Source organism: Aedes aegypti, chromosome 2 (assembly GCF_002204515.2).
Source record: "Aedes aegypti strain LVP_AGWG chromosome 2, AaegL5.0 Primary Assembly, whole genome shotgun sequence".
NCBI lineage: Eukaryota > Metazoa > Arthropoda > Insecta > Diptera > Culicidae > Aedes > Aedes aegypti.
This window is the reverse complement of record NC_035108.1, coordinates 131,339,227-131,355,414: the sequence shown is the minus strand read 5'-3', so window position 1 is coordinate 131,355,414 and position 16,188 is coordinate 131,339,227. Positions and strand designations below refer to the sequence as shown.

General features: G+C 39.4%; 1 protein-coding gene across 7 annotated transcripts in view; it reads left to right on the top strand.

The window, feature by feature from the left end:
- Window positions 1-16,188, top strand: part of LOC5566824 (PDZ and LIM domain protein Zasp) — a 257,834-nt gene that overhangs the window by 118,725 nt on the left and 122,921 nt on the right. For all 7 annotated transcript variants that reach the window (XM_021842378.1, XM_021842377.1, XM_021842380.1 and 4 more), the window contains one exon: window positions 16,021-16,127. In XM_021842378.1, the coding sequence (XP_021698070.1) occupies window positions 16,023-16,127 (105 nt within the window). In that variant the 5' untranslated portion in view covers window positions 16,021-16,022. The remainder of the gene's footprint in view (window positions 1-16,020; window positions 16,128-16,188) is intronic.

Genomic DNA, 16,188 nt, shown 5'->3' with positions numbered 1-16,188 from the left:
ACAATGAAGTGAATCGCAGAAAGAAAAGAATGGCAGCAGCCGCAGTGGGTAAATGGTAGCAAAAAAATGATGCACCAGTTCCTTTTAAGCCAACCGGTCGGAACGGGCCGACCGTCGACGATGATGAAAAAAAGGTTCTTTTGAAGTCGTCGCGTCGTCGTCTTCAACGGATATGCTGCACGGTGTGTAATTATGTGACTCACAAGAGTTAGTGACCTTGAGTTCTGAGTGAATCCAACATTTGCCACATGAAAATGAGTTTTAATTAAATCACAGCAGAACAACATTGTGTGTCGACACTTCGGGCTTTGGGGTCGAGCACGCTTTGCACATCTGCATTCAACAACACATCTGACGAGGACTACAACTGTGGATGACTACGGTTGTCAAAAATGTGCCGACCAACAACGGTTTCTCAAAATAGAATCTCTCTTCAGTTGTCTGCTGTGCTGACTGTTGTGGGTGGAGGGTGCCAATTTTAAAACCCACCACAACACACAGATGAAACCTGTTGGACTACATCGTTTGGTGATGTAATTAAAAGTTGGACAACACATTTGTTGTCAATACGGATTGTAATAATAGAATAGAAGCAGTTGGAAGTTTCACCAAATACAACAATTTACTAAAAGTAAACTTTACTACATATCTTCATAACCCATTTCCCGAGGATAATGCAAAGCAAACCCCGGTCACCAGTTGCGCGTTGCGTAATGAGTTATTCATTCATGACGGATAACCCGCCATCGGATCGCCGCAGACCATCACAGACAAAAATAAATTAATATCTGCTGACGTAATATTTTATTGTGTACCAATAATAATCGGATGTAAATGAATTCGATCACATCCATTTTACAACAATATTCCGCTTATAACGTAAACAGATTCAATCGGCAAAAGCGCTAACAAACCCATTTTGAGTAACATCACAAAACCAGCAGCATATGACCGAGAGGTAAAGGGAGCGGTTCTCACTCGATATACCTAGTGGTTCGAATCCCACTCAAACTTCCAACATTCTTTTGTTCATTTTTCAACCCGGTTCTAGCGATTGCTAGATTCTGTTTTTCAATCGTCTCTATTTGAAACGGGACTGATGTACACATAAAATGACGTTATATTACAAAGTATTTTTTGCTGTGAACTGGAGGGGAGCTGACTGTGTTCGTAAATCGCTGGCAGACAGTCGTGTTCTTTGTAGAGCGGGACATGCAAAAAATATACATATTATCCATTTACTGGCGGGCCTTAATCACCGTCTTCTGACTAAGTAGTGTGTAATCAATTTCTCGAAGTCTTCGTCGTCGTCATCATTGGCCGGACTGCACTTCTCCGGGAAGGAGAAATTTCGACCTCCTGCCGGGTGTTGGCGAGAAAAGATGGAGCAACATTTCCCCCTTCAACCCGGTGAAGGATGCAGGCTGGCTGTTCGGAACGACGACGACGATGATAAAGGGAGCGACCTTTGGCAAAATTTATTTTTGAAAGAGTGCAAAAAACTACACGCTGATCAGAGCGAGTTTCCCCGAAAAAGTTGCAAATGAAATCTAGAAGAAAGACGGCGAACATGTAGAGTGGTGGTTTGTGCGTTGAGCTCGAATTTCATCCGGGTTGTAAATCATGGCCGGGGTGAAAGAACCATCACCACCATCGTTGTTGATCATCCATAACGTTTGGGACGGATGTTGGGAACTGGTTGTCATCATGCTTCATTTGCCCTTTGGCATTCGAGTTCCCACGATTTGATACCAATCTGAGAAAGTATCAAAGAAAACACGCAATCTATCATGTCAACCTGCGGAATGCTGAACACTATTAACAAGCTCTGGATGGAAGGTTGCTCAATATCGAATCATATTTACAACACCGGATTAGTCCGAACGGTATGTGGGTAAGTCTATTAGCTGGTAGACGCAAAGCTTAACAGCTCAACAATGCTGCCAAAACCATATAGAGATTTCATATTGTCTACTCTAATTTGAGCTTTAGATTTCTTATCTTGTCATATTGGATCGTCCTAGGTGAACCACGAAACCACTGCAAGAACCAAACATTAAATTCCGATTCTGTCCAACATTTTCAAAAGTTATTCGGCAGCACTTTTATGAGAATTTAAGAAATTGAAACATCTCAATGAATCTCAATGAAATTCTGCATGAAATCCGATGGATCTTTTTAAGACTCAAAACATCATCGGACTTGAAGGATACAGGGTTGGTGGTCTAATGGCTACCGATTCTGCTTCATAAGCAGAAGGTCATGGGTTCAAACACAGGCCCGTCCCTTTCATCGTACTTGGTAGTTATATCTATCACTTGCTTTTATCTTCCACTCTTTCGCACTTAAACTATTGGTTTCTCTACGCTTTCATTCTTCTCTCATTATAGCATGCCTTTCCTTATTATCAGACATAAGGCAGTCTGCTAACCAAGAGCAAGCTTCTCTACCATAAAATTACCTTACCCCTACACCTTTCCGCATAAATTGGCGTAGATGCAGGGTCATATCGGGTCTACTGCGGACCAGTTTTAAATGCAACATCAATTTCTTCGTTTTCCCCGCATTCTTACGTGACAAGCGCCATTTTTGCCTAAAAGTAGCATCAGCTTCAGCACCTATACACTAAGGATGTCTGTTAGTCCCAAGTGAATTTCCTGTTTTTTTCCTTGTGCAACCACGGGCAGGCAATCTCAAGCTCAGGCTCGATAGCATCGGAATTCAAGGGAAATTCTTGTATAACCTCATCTGAAACTCACAATTATGCTTCTGTAATATTAGACGAAAATACTTTTGTAAATCTTAGAAATTCCAGACATATCTTCAGAGTTTTTTTTTTTTACATATTCATTGAAATGTTCTACATCAGGTCTCTCAGCAACGAACTCAGATCCTTCAGTCATTCTTTCAAAAATTATGTGGGCATACTCACCAAGAATCCTCGAAGTTTTTCTCAGGAGACACTTCCAGGGGTTCTTCGAAGATCCTTCCAGAAAAATTCTTGCTGACGTTCTCACCAATATTTATATACAAGTTCTCTTTAAGTTTTCCAGAGATATCTTCAGGGATAGCTACAGATAAACATCCAAGATTTTTTCATAAACGCTTCCGGTAAACCTCTGACAAGTTATGTTCCAGGAATTTGTACATTTTTAAGCTGATGTTTCAAAAATTGATTCAGTAATTTCAACTGAAATTACTCTGACAACGATTTCATGCATATGAATTCCACCAGGAATTGTTCAATCAATTAAATACTCCATGCATTTTGTTCAAGTAATCTCTAGATTTTTCTTACCAATACCTTCAACAATTTCCTCAGTGTATCCTACAATAATTTATTCCGGAATTCTTCTGAGACACCTCTAGAACTTACAAGGGATAGGCAAAATTAAGATAGGCAAATTTTTCCCTAAATGCCTATAATTTTCCCCCGGAGGATGAAACTACCAGATTTTTAAAATAATGCTTCCGGATAATGCATGCGAATAATAACCATGAAAGGATAATCATTAGAGTCCTGAAGGAAACTGATGAGAATCCTAAAAGGATTCTGATAAAAATCCCTTAAAGTTGAAGCTCAGGAAAGTTTCTAATGAAATCGCTTGAAGGTTTCTGGTAAGAATAGTGGAAGTTTACTTATGAAAAACAGTTTCTGGTCACAATACTGGAAGGTTTCAGATGAAAATGATGGTATGAGAGATTCTCATGACTATCCTGGAAATAATCAAATGAGAATCCTGGAAGCTTTGAGAATCCTGGAAAAATTGTGATGAAAATGCTGATTTCTGATGAGATTTTTGTAATGAAAATCCTACAAAGATTGTATAAGAGTCAAAGAATGATTTATTTTGAATGATACAAATCCAGGAACGGTTCTGATAAAAATCCAAATGAATCTGAAGGCGGATTCTAATCAGTAAACTGGAAGGATTTCGGTAGGAAACCTGGAATGATTTCGATTAGAATTTTCGAAGGATTTCGATAAGAATTCAAACGAGAATCCGAAGGGATTTCTCTGAATTCTTTTGATAAGAAACCTGAGAGGATTCTGATGAGAATCCTGAGAGGATTCCGATGAGAAACCAGAGAGGATTCTGATGAGAATCCTGATAGGATTCTGATGAGAGTCCTGATAGGATTCTGTTGAGAACCCTGATAGGATTCTGATGAGAATCCTGAAAAGTTTCTAAAGGGAATCCTAAGAGGATTTTGATGAGAATCCTGAGAAGATTCTGATGAGAATCCTGAGAGGATTCTGATGAGATTCCTGAGAGAAATCTGATGAGAATCCTGAGAGGATTCTGATGAAAATCCTTAGAGGATTTTGATGAGAATCCAGAGAGAATTCTGACGAGAATCCTGAGAGGAATCTGATGAGAATCCGGAGAGGATTCTGATGAGAATCCTGAGAGGATGCTGATGAGAATCCTGAGAGGATTCTGATGAGAATCCTGAAAGGATTCTGATGAGAATCCTAAGAGGAGTCTGATGAGAATCTTGAGGGGAGTCTGATGAAGATCCTGAGAGGATTCTGATGTTAATCCTGAGAGGATGCTGATGAGAATCCTGAGAGGATTCTGATGAAAATCCTGAGAGGATTCGAATGAGAAACCTGAGAGGATTCTGATGAAAATCCTGAGAGGATGCTGATGAGAATCCTAAGAGGAATCTGATGAGAATCCTGAGAGGTTCTGATCAGAATCCTGAGAGGATTCTGAAAAGAATCCTTAAAGGATACTGAATAGAATCCTGAGAGGATTCTGATGAGAATCTTGATAGGATTCTGATGAGAATCATGAGAGGATTCTGATGAGAATCCTGAGAGGATTCGAATGAGAAACCTGAGAGGATTCTGATGAGAATCGTGAGAGGATGCTGATGAAAATCCTAAGAGGAATCTGATGAGAATCCTGAGAGGAATCTGTTGTGAAAATTGAGAGGATTCTGATGCGAATTCTGTGAGGATTCTGATGAGAATGCTTAGAGGATTCTGACGAGAATCCTTAGAGGATTTTGATGAGAATCCTTAAAGGATTCTGATGAGAATATTGAGAAGATTTTGATAAGAACCCAGAGAAGATTCTGATTAGAGTCATGAGATGATTCTGATTAAAATCATGAGAGGATTCTGATTAGAGTCATTAGAGGATCCTAATTAAAATCATGGGAGAATTCTGATTAGAATCCTCGAATTTTTCTATCGGATCCACATGGATTTTTTACAGTGCTAATGAAAAAAATTCCGACGAGTCTGATTAAAATTCTCTGAGAACTACGATGAAATACCTGAAGGGATTTTGAGAAGAATCTTAAAAGGGTTCTGATGAGAATTCTGCGAGAATTCTGATGAGAATCCTGAGAAAATTCTGAATAGAATTTTCATGAGAATCCTGCAAGAAAGCTGATGTGAATCCTATAAAGTATTTTATGTGAAACCTGCGAATATGCTGATGAGAATCCTGCAAGAATAATGATAACAATTATGAATAGATTCTGATGAGAATCCTGCGAAAAAAAGTGAATCCTGAGACGATACTGATGCGAATTGTGTGAGGATTCTGAGAGAATTGGAACTATTGAAACTTTGTTATTAAACCTGAGTTTCAGTCTTTATTTATGTACCAACTCACATTTTATTAAAACATGTAATGAAATTCCAGAACTGAAAACCAGGGCAACTGAACAAAACCCAGAATAGCTCTATTATATCCAGAATGTCCCAACTGGATGAAACAGGACATGTAACTGGTTACCTGTATTCAGAATGACAAGAAAGGCTTCCGAATGTTAACTTTTGCCGGGAAAATATGATTTTATGGAAATTGATGGATGGAAATTAACATTTGGGTTGGTACTCCTGGATCGCATGCTAAGACTTCCGGCCTCCTGTATCTGAACATGTCAAATGACCAAGTGATTAGAGTAGTTCAAAAATGTTCCATATGAACTCGTAAGACTTGTTTCATACTATAGTCATATACTTTCACATAAATACATTAAGAAAAATATTAAAATTTCACCAAAAATCACTGGCGGAATAGGAGATGTAAACTAGATTTCAAACCGTGTATCCGGATCGGCCTTGGTATACATATCTTTGTGGAGGATCAACTAATCCCCTGTCTACACAATACTGCCAAAATTTTGGGAATTGATCAGTTGAGTCAGAAGATATGAACAAAAGAGTGCAAAAAAGTCGTCCATGCCTTTTAAGGCTAAACATTGTTTTGTTTAAATTATTTGGCTAAACTTTTGATGCATTCCTTGGAAAATAATAATTGAATTATACCGTGCTGATTCGAATTGCTGGACGCTTCGAATCCTGGGCACCGCCCATGATATATCCAAAAATTATGATATATTTAATTCATCCTGAAATTATTGTTTTCCCAATTTTTGATTGCATAATGCAGAAGACGTCATTATTACGAATCCCAAGCAGAAAAAATCTGAGTTTAATTCAAAAATACCGTTAACGAGGCGAGTATCCGGCTTTCGTAGCATCCGGCAATTTGATACTGCTCGGTATTTAAAATAACTTTTGCATAAGTTTTGCAGCAATTTCTTACTGACATAGAAAAATCCTGAGATCAGTTTGTGAACCAATTGATTGTATGGCAGATTTCCGTTCAAAAATCATGGAGTAATTCGTAAAGGAATGTGTGATAATTATTCTGAAAAGTATGAAGAGCAATAACTGTCACGAAAAATCCGTACGGTTTTTTTTTTTTTGTTTCTTAACTAAACTGCTTATGAATAATTCAATACAAAAGCTTTTAAATAGCCTCAAAATTCTAATGTCAGGACCTGTGGTAAAAATCGCAACAAAATCATCTTGGAACCAGAACTCATCCGTACCGTTTTTTTTGTCGTAACTCATCTACTTACTATAGGATTATTTCTCAGCAATTGTCTCGACAATTTGATTGGCGGACATAATGCACAAGAGCCACATAATCATGCGAACATATTTGAGTGAAACAATTCTTGGCATTTAAATTTTCATGACAGTCGGCAGATCTCATTATGATCCGATTTCAGACAAGTTTGTATTGAGATTTTGAGCAAATTTTATTATGGGATTCTTACTTATTTTGCTCCATATCGACTCGAAGAATCAATTCTATCTTCACAATGCAATACTCTCCGTTCAAAAAACGACCCACATACCTAGCAACATCTTCCATGGGATCATATTCCACGCTGATCGATTCTAGTCGATCCATCAACACTGCGCGTAAAGGAATTCCTTTGCTTAAATGGCATTTCCTGCCTGGCAGTTCTTTTCAACCCCGGGCAGTCCAGCTGAGCCAATCAAGGGTGGACATGCAAAATAAATTGAAGTGCTGAACGTGCGAGCAATATCTGTCAGACGTTCTCCAACCCCTTCGCTGCTCATTTGCGAGCGAAAGGTGACGAGGAAGTGTCAGCGCTCAGGAAAAACACTTTGTCATAAGGTAACACACCGACCGTCTTCTTTCTCCGTTTCTCCGGCAGCTCATTCATGTGTGCCCAGCAGTTGCTATTAATTCAATTTAATCGTACCCTCTCGGAAGAAGTGTATCTAAATATTTTGCCTGCTCATTGGCAACTAATGAGCATGTCCCGAGCTAATAGTGGCCGCTTCTCTCATTGAACCGCGCGCCGCACGTGGTCGACCGACTTGAACTTGGCGTCGTGTATTTCCTTTTAATTCACTTTCAACACCTCCTCTCCAATGGACGCTTCACGTCCATCGGAGGCTTCGACACGGAGAAGAAAGTGATTAAAATAAGTCTATCCCTTCGGAGCCCGAGAGGGCAGATATCGCTCTGACAAAGAGTAATGACTGCGGAGCTATGCAAATTATGCTTCCGCACCATCGTCGTCGTCGTTCGATTATTCATGATTAATGATAAAGGCCCAATAATGCACACGTTTAACCAATGGTCGATCGTTTGAAAGGAGTTCATTTCTTTTATAGAGGATTTGAGCTCGGGGATTGATGCCTCCCTTCGATGGCATGTCGTTCTCTGTGCACTAGGGTGTCCAAAAAATTCCACTGGGTCGGATTACCTGGAGGCTCAAGTTCCAAATAATGGCTAAAGATGTGACAAATTATTATTTATTTATTGAGTTTTATATCAATTAGCTTTATAAAACCTTGCCAGCAATATTTCGCCAATTTATTTGATGCATTACCGCTTCTCTACATCCTCGACTGCGACCCACGCTCTCCAGTTTCTGGTGCACCTAGTCAATCCACCTAGCTCGATGCGCTACACGCCTTCTTGTTCAGACCGGATTCGTGGTGAACACCATCTTTATAGGGTTGTTGTCCGGCATTCTTCCAACATGCCCTGCCCAGCATATCCTTCCAGCTTTAGCCACTTTCAGGATACTGGGTTCACCGTAGAGTTGGGCAAGCTCGTGGTTCATTCTTCGCCGCCACACACCGTTCTCCTGCACGCCTGGCGGCAACACCATAGAGTGTGGATTCTTTCACATCAGGTCGTGAGAGCTTCATACCGATCAGCGAGAGGATCGGTACCGACGAAAACTTCTACTGGTCAAAAGCATACGTTTACCCTGGTCATCGAGGTGACCAGACGAGAAACCCCCGCCAATCAGCGAGTCGATCGGTGCCAACGGTGATATCCTTGCCACCGGCTAGGATACCTGAGAGTGTGAAATTTCTGTCACAGCAAACCGTGAAAGGTTCTTGCCGATCATCGAGGAGATCGGTACCTTTGAAGTCTTCTACAAGCCAACAAGGCACACAGTAGAAGCAGTATCCGTTAAAGATCTACGAGGTGACCAGTCGAGGATTTCCCGCTGATCTGCGAGAGGACGGTACGAAACGTGACTTGCTTCGGATTCATCGTTTACCTGAGCTCACCAAAGAAGAGGTCTCCGATTCGTACAGTGTCGACTAACTTGATCGCATCCCGGCCACAATCCAGCCGACGAAAGCTCAAGAGGAGCAAGTATTCTCCGATTCGCCCAGAGTGAAGAATGCTATAATGACGAATCCAGAGTTCGCCTTGGATGCGCTCTCTAAACCATCTTGTATGAATGATCAAAATAAGCCTTCAGACACATGGACTACGACAAACTTTCATAGGATTAGCACAGTCAGCCATCTGAGGAGGTAGAGAAGGAGTCAGAGTCCGTTCAGGAGGAACTCTCAGATCAGTCCTGTGTGGCCCAGCTTCTTCACGAGGTGACATCTTCTGTACAACCGGAGTTCGACCGTGCAGAGTGTTACCCGAATATCTGAGAGATGGCACTGACCAAGCAAGTGAAGCCCATTCCAGAGGAGCACTCTAAGTTGTCGTATGTAAAGCCATTGCACGGGAGGATGTTGTTTGTAAAGCCACTTAGTGTTACGACAGGTACCTACCTAAAGGAGCTCGTTCAGAAGGAACCTTCCGAGCAATCAGCGAACGTGAAGAAATCATCAAGTCGGCTGATACACTTCAGTCTTTTTTTTATTAAAAAATGTCTGGAACAACCTATGCAGATGATAAAGAACCAACCAATATGATGATCTTTTGAACTAAAACCATAGTTTGTAGTAGGAAAAACAGCCATGGTCGATGCAGGAGTGTAGTTTTAATAAAAAAGTGTGGGTTTTCTTAGAAAAATCCAGATTTGATTCTTGAAGGTATTTGCATGTTTCTTATAAGAGTAACATAAACATGTAGGTAAAAATCACAAAACAAACTCCTAAGGAAGTCTTTAGAGTAAAATGTGAAAGAAATTGACAGTAAAACGAGTAGTAATACTTGTAGTAATGTCACGAGGATTTAAAATAAGGTCTTAGAAAATTCTCAGAGAAATGTCTGTTCAAGGAATCAAACTCTCATGTCATGGTTCCTTGATCTCATTTTGGTTCATGTTTGTTTTTTTGTCAGGCAAGGGTTCTCTAAAGTTCTTATTTCCAAGACTATCAGTCGCTTGCAGCCCTAATTTCCCCAAGATATCAACTAGGGAAAAACTGGGAAAACGCCTTCCAGAGAAATATTCTGGGTAAGTACGTCGCAGGATGTCCATAAATCTGAATCCCATTTGAGAGGAAAGGTTATTTATTTCTTTACGATCAAATGAAGTATTTTTCAATATCTGATGTTGAAGATTAAGGAAAATTTCAGATCATTTTATAAACATTATTTATGTTGGCGAAAACTTAATAAAAATCACTAAATTTTTCAACTTTCTTCGTATGTTGTTTACACATTTGGAACAAACAGATAAACAATATTTTTAAAATATGTTAGGTATTTCGAAGCCATACTACCTATGCTTGAAAATACATTTTTAATCACCTAAATTTAATAATTCGTCGTTCATGTATTTTAGACCATTTCTTAAAACTGGAATTTTTGTTGAAATCTGGAAAAAAAACCTGTAAATATCAGGGAATTTCAATTCTGTAAATGTGTGTTGCTTTCTTGCCAGAGAGGAAATTCCGCTTGAGGCACTGCGGCGCCTCAATACGACGGTATGTGAAATTTCGTGAAAATCTTACTGTGGTTGATTTTTTCCAGATAATTTGAATTCCGAGAATTTATAAAATATGTAATAATAAAAGGTACAACGAGATTTTGTAGAACCCAACATTTTTTATAAAACTAAACACCAAACACCATTCTATTTTTATTCATATTTAAAAAGGAATTGTGTTTGTTTTGCACGAATTAGCTTTATAACGGGTCCACTGTTCTTTTAGTTTTTCTTTCACTATAGCAAGGGTTTGCAAACTTTTTGGCCTTCGGAGATATTTTTTCATTGAAATCGTTGCGTAGAGCATACACTACTGCTTTTATGTTTGAAATCCAAAAAATTCGGCTAAATAAATCCTATTATTAAACAAAAACATTTTATTCAAAAACAATTGATTCAAATCCAAGACACAAACATTACAAACGCTACTTCCAGATTGTTTTCCAGTAAAACCTTCAGTGACTCTGACGGCGATTGTTCCTTAGTTTCTGCAGGATTTTTTTTTCGGACTCTTGTGCTCCGGGGATGAAGTTTGCTGGAAACACTGGTTTATCATATTAATCAAACTTTGTAAAAACTCATAACGAGGCAACCTCTAAACATTTTTCATTGAGTTCACTCGATACAAAAGCTTGTTTGCAGCGCCTTTATTTGGAGTTCAGATCCCAAGTTTTATGACAACGCAAAATTTTGGGACACCCTACTATGCACCCAACAGGTCGTGAGCCATCTCGAGGGCGGCGGGTGGCCAGAAGAAAAGGTGCAAAATCGCGTCCTAACGAGGAGAGATTTGCATTCGGCATTGCTTGATGCACTCGAACCTTGAGCAAGTTCGTCAGTAGGTAGTGTTGCAATGACGGGAGGAAGCCTTGACTGCGCCCTAGGGCTGAGGAACGTTCCAAGACGCTGCATGCCGTTTGCCTCTGCCATCCGATACACCTGGTGGTGCACTATGTCCTCCTAAGAGCGCTACGGTGGTTCAGATTTGAAAAATAATGGCAAAATTACAAATTCTCAATGTTTTGCTATTTTTAGTCATAAAAAGTATTTAAGGACATAATTTAGGGTTGAAATCAAAGACAAAAAAAGACTTCCATGTTCTTTGCAGTTGCCCAAAATTTTATGGCTCATAAGGTAATCTAGAACGCCGTGAAAAGTTTACTGCAATCTGTCAAACTTGGGTACCTTTTGCAGTACTGAGGGACCAAATGCAGTACTAGAAGTGGTACCCAATTTGAGCCCGAGTGGGACGGACCTGTTGAAATCGCTATTTGGGGCATAGTCACAATATTTTGTTCATGGAACAAAATTCAGGTTCAAAGCAAAGCAATGCTGAAGGTGTCTGGGTTCGATTCCCGGTGGGTCCAGAATCTTTTCGTAGTAGAAATTTCCTTGACTTTCCTGGGCATAAAATATCGTCGTACCTACCACACGGTATACGAATTCGAAAATGGCAACTTAAACTAAGAAAGCTCTCAGTTAATAACTGTGGAAATGCTCATTGAACACTACGACTGAACACTTTTGCAAGCTTCAAGAAAACCTGGACCTCTGCGGATCATCGATTCAACGAGAGTGTACAACAATGGGGGCGATCGAAGCCGAGCAAATCCGCGCTGAAGAGTCTTGAAGTAAACTTGTTTTCAAATTCAAATTGATTCGCACGTTGAAAGAGAGGCATAGAAAACTGATGAGGATGAATGATATCGATGCTCATTTGCGAGGTAATTGTACGCGGATAGGTTCGATTCCCACTCCATTATTCTGGTAGGAGCCCTTCTGGACGTGAGCAAGTACCAACACAATTGAGGTGAAAATCACTTTTTTAAATTTGTTGTATCTTAGGGAAGAAAAAAGCTTCAGGCTTTGGTTCAACGACCGGCGAGTGATTCACAGCCAATGATATCACTTTCTTGCACAAATCCAATCCATGATGGGGTAGCTTCCTCTCGTGATCAATGCTATTTTCCGTGGATGAGCTCTTGAACATTGTGGCGCAATTTGTGAATGCAGAAGTGGAGAAAGAAATCTGAGAAGTGGCCCTTATTGGTTTTGGTTAGATTTTGGCAAATCTGCGGGAAAAAATGAATTCTGATCATCAGGTAACTTAGATTGGTTGAAAAATGATTATGAAAAAGTTTAACATGAGAAAAGGATTTTTTTAAAAGTCTCAGAAGCAGACCCCTGCGTTGAAGGAGGAAATATTATTAATTTATAGCGAAAAAGCCCAAACACGTGCTATGCACAACTCCAATGAAGGTCTCATTAGTCGAATTTAGAATCAAGTTGCTCTGGATTTCGATAGCATTCGAACGCTGTTGAAGATTGTTTGGGGGCTAATTTGAAAAAAGTGAGAGTTGTACCTGAAAAAATAAAAAATGTGAATGAAATCAAAATATTCTCTATGTTTACAATTTGCCAAAACCTAATTAGGGTCACCTGAGACATGCACTTTGCTCGACACTCGATCATGTGAAACCACTCCCGGTGAGTGCGATGGGACCACGAGTTTCGCGAGTGCTATTCATCGTCGTTAAACTCAGTCAGCTGCCTCGCAAACGTTCCCATTCCACGGTTGCTCACTGGTTTGTAATCAATTTGTCAGTTGAAGCATCATTTGTTTGAATAAATACCTACCGATGTCATACGCGCTCCTCATCTAAAATGATAAACTTATATTCGCGGTGTGCAACCAGAGAGCGGACTGATTGATTTCGAACACCCAGTTAATACCCGGTCGGATAGTTGGTCACTTCAAAGCGCTCCGAATAGTTTTGCACTTCTTGTGCAATTTCATCGGCAAATCTCTTCGAGTATTCTCTCACTTTGCAGTCACGGGTGATGGCATCGTCGGCCGGCTCGGGGTTGCCCTCGAATGGTTAACCCCTAATCAGATTTATTATAAAGTGGCGGTAAACATGATTGAGTAAATTGAAAAGTAAATAAATATAAATAATCGAGCATCATAGGGAAACGACTCCGCGCAAGCAGAGAGAGAGGGGTACCTGAGTAGAGAGGAATTGTAAATGAGTATCAAATTCTACCATTTATCAAAATTGTGTACAGGATTTTTTTTCTCTATATGCTTGAACTAAGAGTGAGTGATCTGCTCGAACACAGACCATTTAACCATTTCTTTTTAAGACACATTTAAGTAAAATTATAAAAGAAAAAGTTTTCCTCGATAAGAATCGAACTCACGACTACCAAATTGCTTGACACACGTGTTACCAACTACGCCCCATGAAAGTAGAAGGCAATCTAAATTAAATTTGAACCCAATCACGTAGGGCTGTTACGCAAAGCGCACTATTTTCAGAAGTATTAGATAAACACACGATTAAGCAATTCTTGTACAAGGAATCAACAAATGCTTCATAGGATTTATAACAGAAAAAATGCTTTCAATTAACTTAAACAAACTTTACCTAGATATATAACACATGTATAGTAGCAATAGAAGATTGAAATGATTTTTGTCTAAAATTATTATTAATTTTATTCGACATTAGTTCGAAAGTTTCAACAATATTATTCTGTGTAATTTAACAGTACCATACCAGGGAGGCAGATTCAGAATCATTTTCAAACTTTTATTTCGAATCCTCTGCAGAACTTTCTTCCTGGTATTACAACAGCTAATCCATATTGGTTTCTGAACTTCATCTGACCAATTGATTGGAACCCCTCTAATCGTGACAACACGCTACATGAAGATTTCAAATAAAAAGCTTTTGGTTTATGTGGGAATGCTATAAGTTGAGCTTTGGAAGCATTAGGATAAATCTTCCATTTCTGCAAGTATGAAGAAAAAACATGCAAACTTTTTTGCAATCGACTACAGATGACACGCAAACTTCGTTTTTTGGCGGAGAGGCCTGTTTCATTCGCAAACAAAGATTTTTGACATCCCTGAGATAACTCAAGTAAGTCAGATGTGAAAAAATAAAAATACTGCCTTGAGAAACACCAGTTCTCACAGGAAGTCTTTCAGACTTGGAGGTCTGATGATTAATATAAAGCTTCTCTTTTAATTTTGTCATTCACCTGTACTCGGGTAGTGACAGATCTGCGGCTCAGGTTGTAAATAATAAAACATCTCTCATTACTGGATTCTCCTATTTTTTTTTGTCTCAAGCACCGACCGACTGTCTGTTTCCTTCTATTGAACCGGACCGGGAAACTGCTGCGGTGCAACGAATGCAACAAAACTTGCAACGTGTTCAACGACGCGAAGATGAATTTGCATATTCCGTGTAAATGTGTAACCATCATCGCTGTTGGGCCCTCTCGAGAACCAAATGCACAGATCAGCACCGAGAAAGCGCAATAATTGCGGAAAGTTTTACAACGATTCATCTAGGGGGCAGGACACGGAACGGGCGGGAGTTGGGTTGAGGTTCCGTTCAAGGTTAAGACGTTCCCTTGCCAGTTCTTCGTTTGTTGGACGATTGACGACATGGGCGATTGTCTCCCGCTAGAAATATCTTTGAGCGTCCTTTTGTTTGTGTGAAGAAGTCAGGAGAAATCAAGAATATCCACGCTAAACGGGGTTTGGATGGGTTTGTTGAGGTATATAGTGAGTAGAAACAGTTTCACACCCTCTTGCAGAAGTTAACAAACGCCAACTAGGGTGATAGTACATAATTTTGACACATCAATACTTTTTGTACTGTTGATGTAAATGTGACAATTCTTGCTGTTTTTTTTTTCTAAATGATATATGCAACAACGATAGTTTCTCTCCTTGTTATTGATTAAAGAGAAATTAAACAAAAAACAGCCTCTCAATTTAGATAGGTCCTTTTGAAAAGTTCTTTTTCTTCTTTTTGGCGTTACCTCCTAAGCTTGCTCCTCAACTCAGCACTTCCAGTGTTATTAACTGAGAGCGGTCTTAGCCAAAGTAGTCATTTTTGCATTCGTATGTCATTTGACAAGTACGATGATACTCTATGCCCAGGGAATTCTAGGAAATTTCCATTACGAAAAGATCCTGGACCGAATGGGAATCAAATCCAGAGACCTTCAGCATGGCTTTGCTTTGTAGCCGCAGACTCAAACACTGTGCTAAGTAAGGCCTTTTTTTTTTGAAAAGTTACGCGAGGATTGATCTTACATTAAGAGGAAAATAACTATCATCGTTTTACAATTTTTCAAAATCAGTTTATTTTCTCAAAACCTATGCAATGCTCATGAAAATCTATCACTGCATTGCACTTGCTATCTATAATGCAGTGATACATTTTACGAGGATCTCTCAAAATTTGAACGAAAAAATTGTTTTTTTTTTTTGTTTTTGATGATTGCTAATGATTGAATGATGGATTCTTGAGCCTTAAGAGTCTCGCTTAATTTTCTTATACTTCGTCTATCAAGCTTTTAGGTTGAAAATTAGTCCTTTTACCCTATTCTGATCCAACGTTTCAACTAGGTACCACACCTCTACCCACAATCGTCAACAATTGTTGATCATTTTTCATTAATTTGCTTGTGTTTTTTCTGTTTCTCTTTCTTTTATTTTTTCTGTCGCAGATATGGCAAATTTGATCACAGTTCGTCTGCAGCGAAACGAAGGTCAGCCGTGGGGATTCCGTCTTCAGGGTGGCAAAGATTTCTCCTCGCCGCTGGTGCTGCAACGGGTAAGTACCATTACAATACATTATAAGGAATACATGACAAACGATATATTGTGGCGAATTC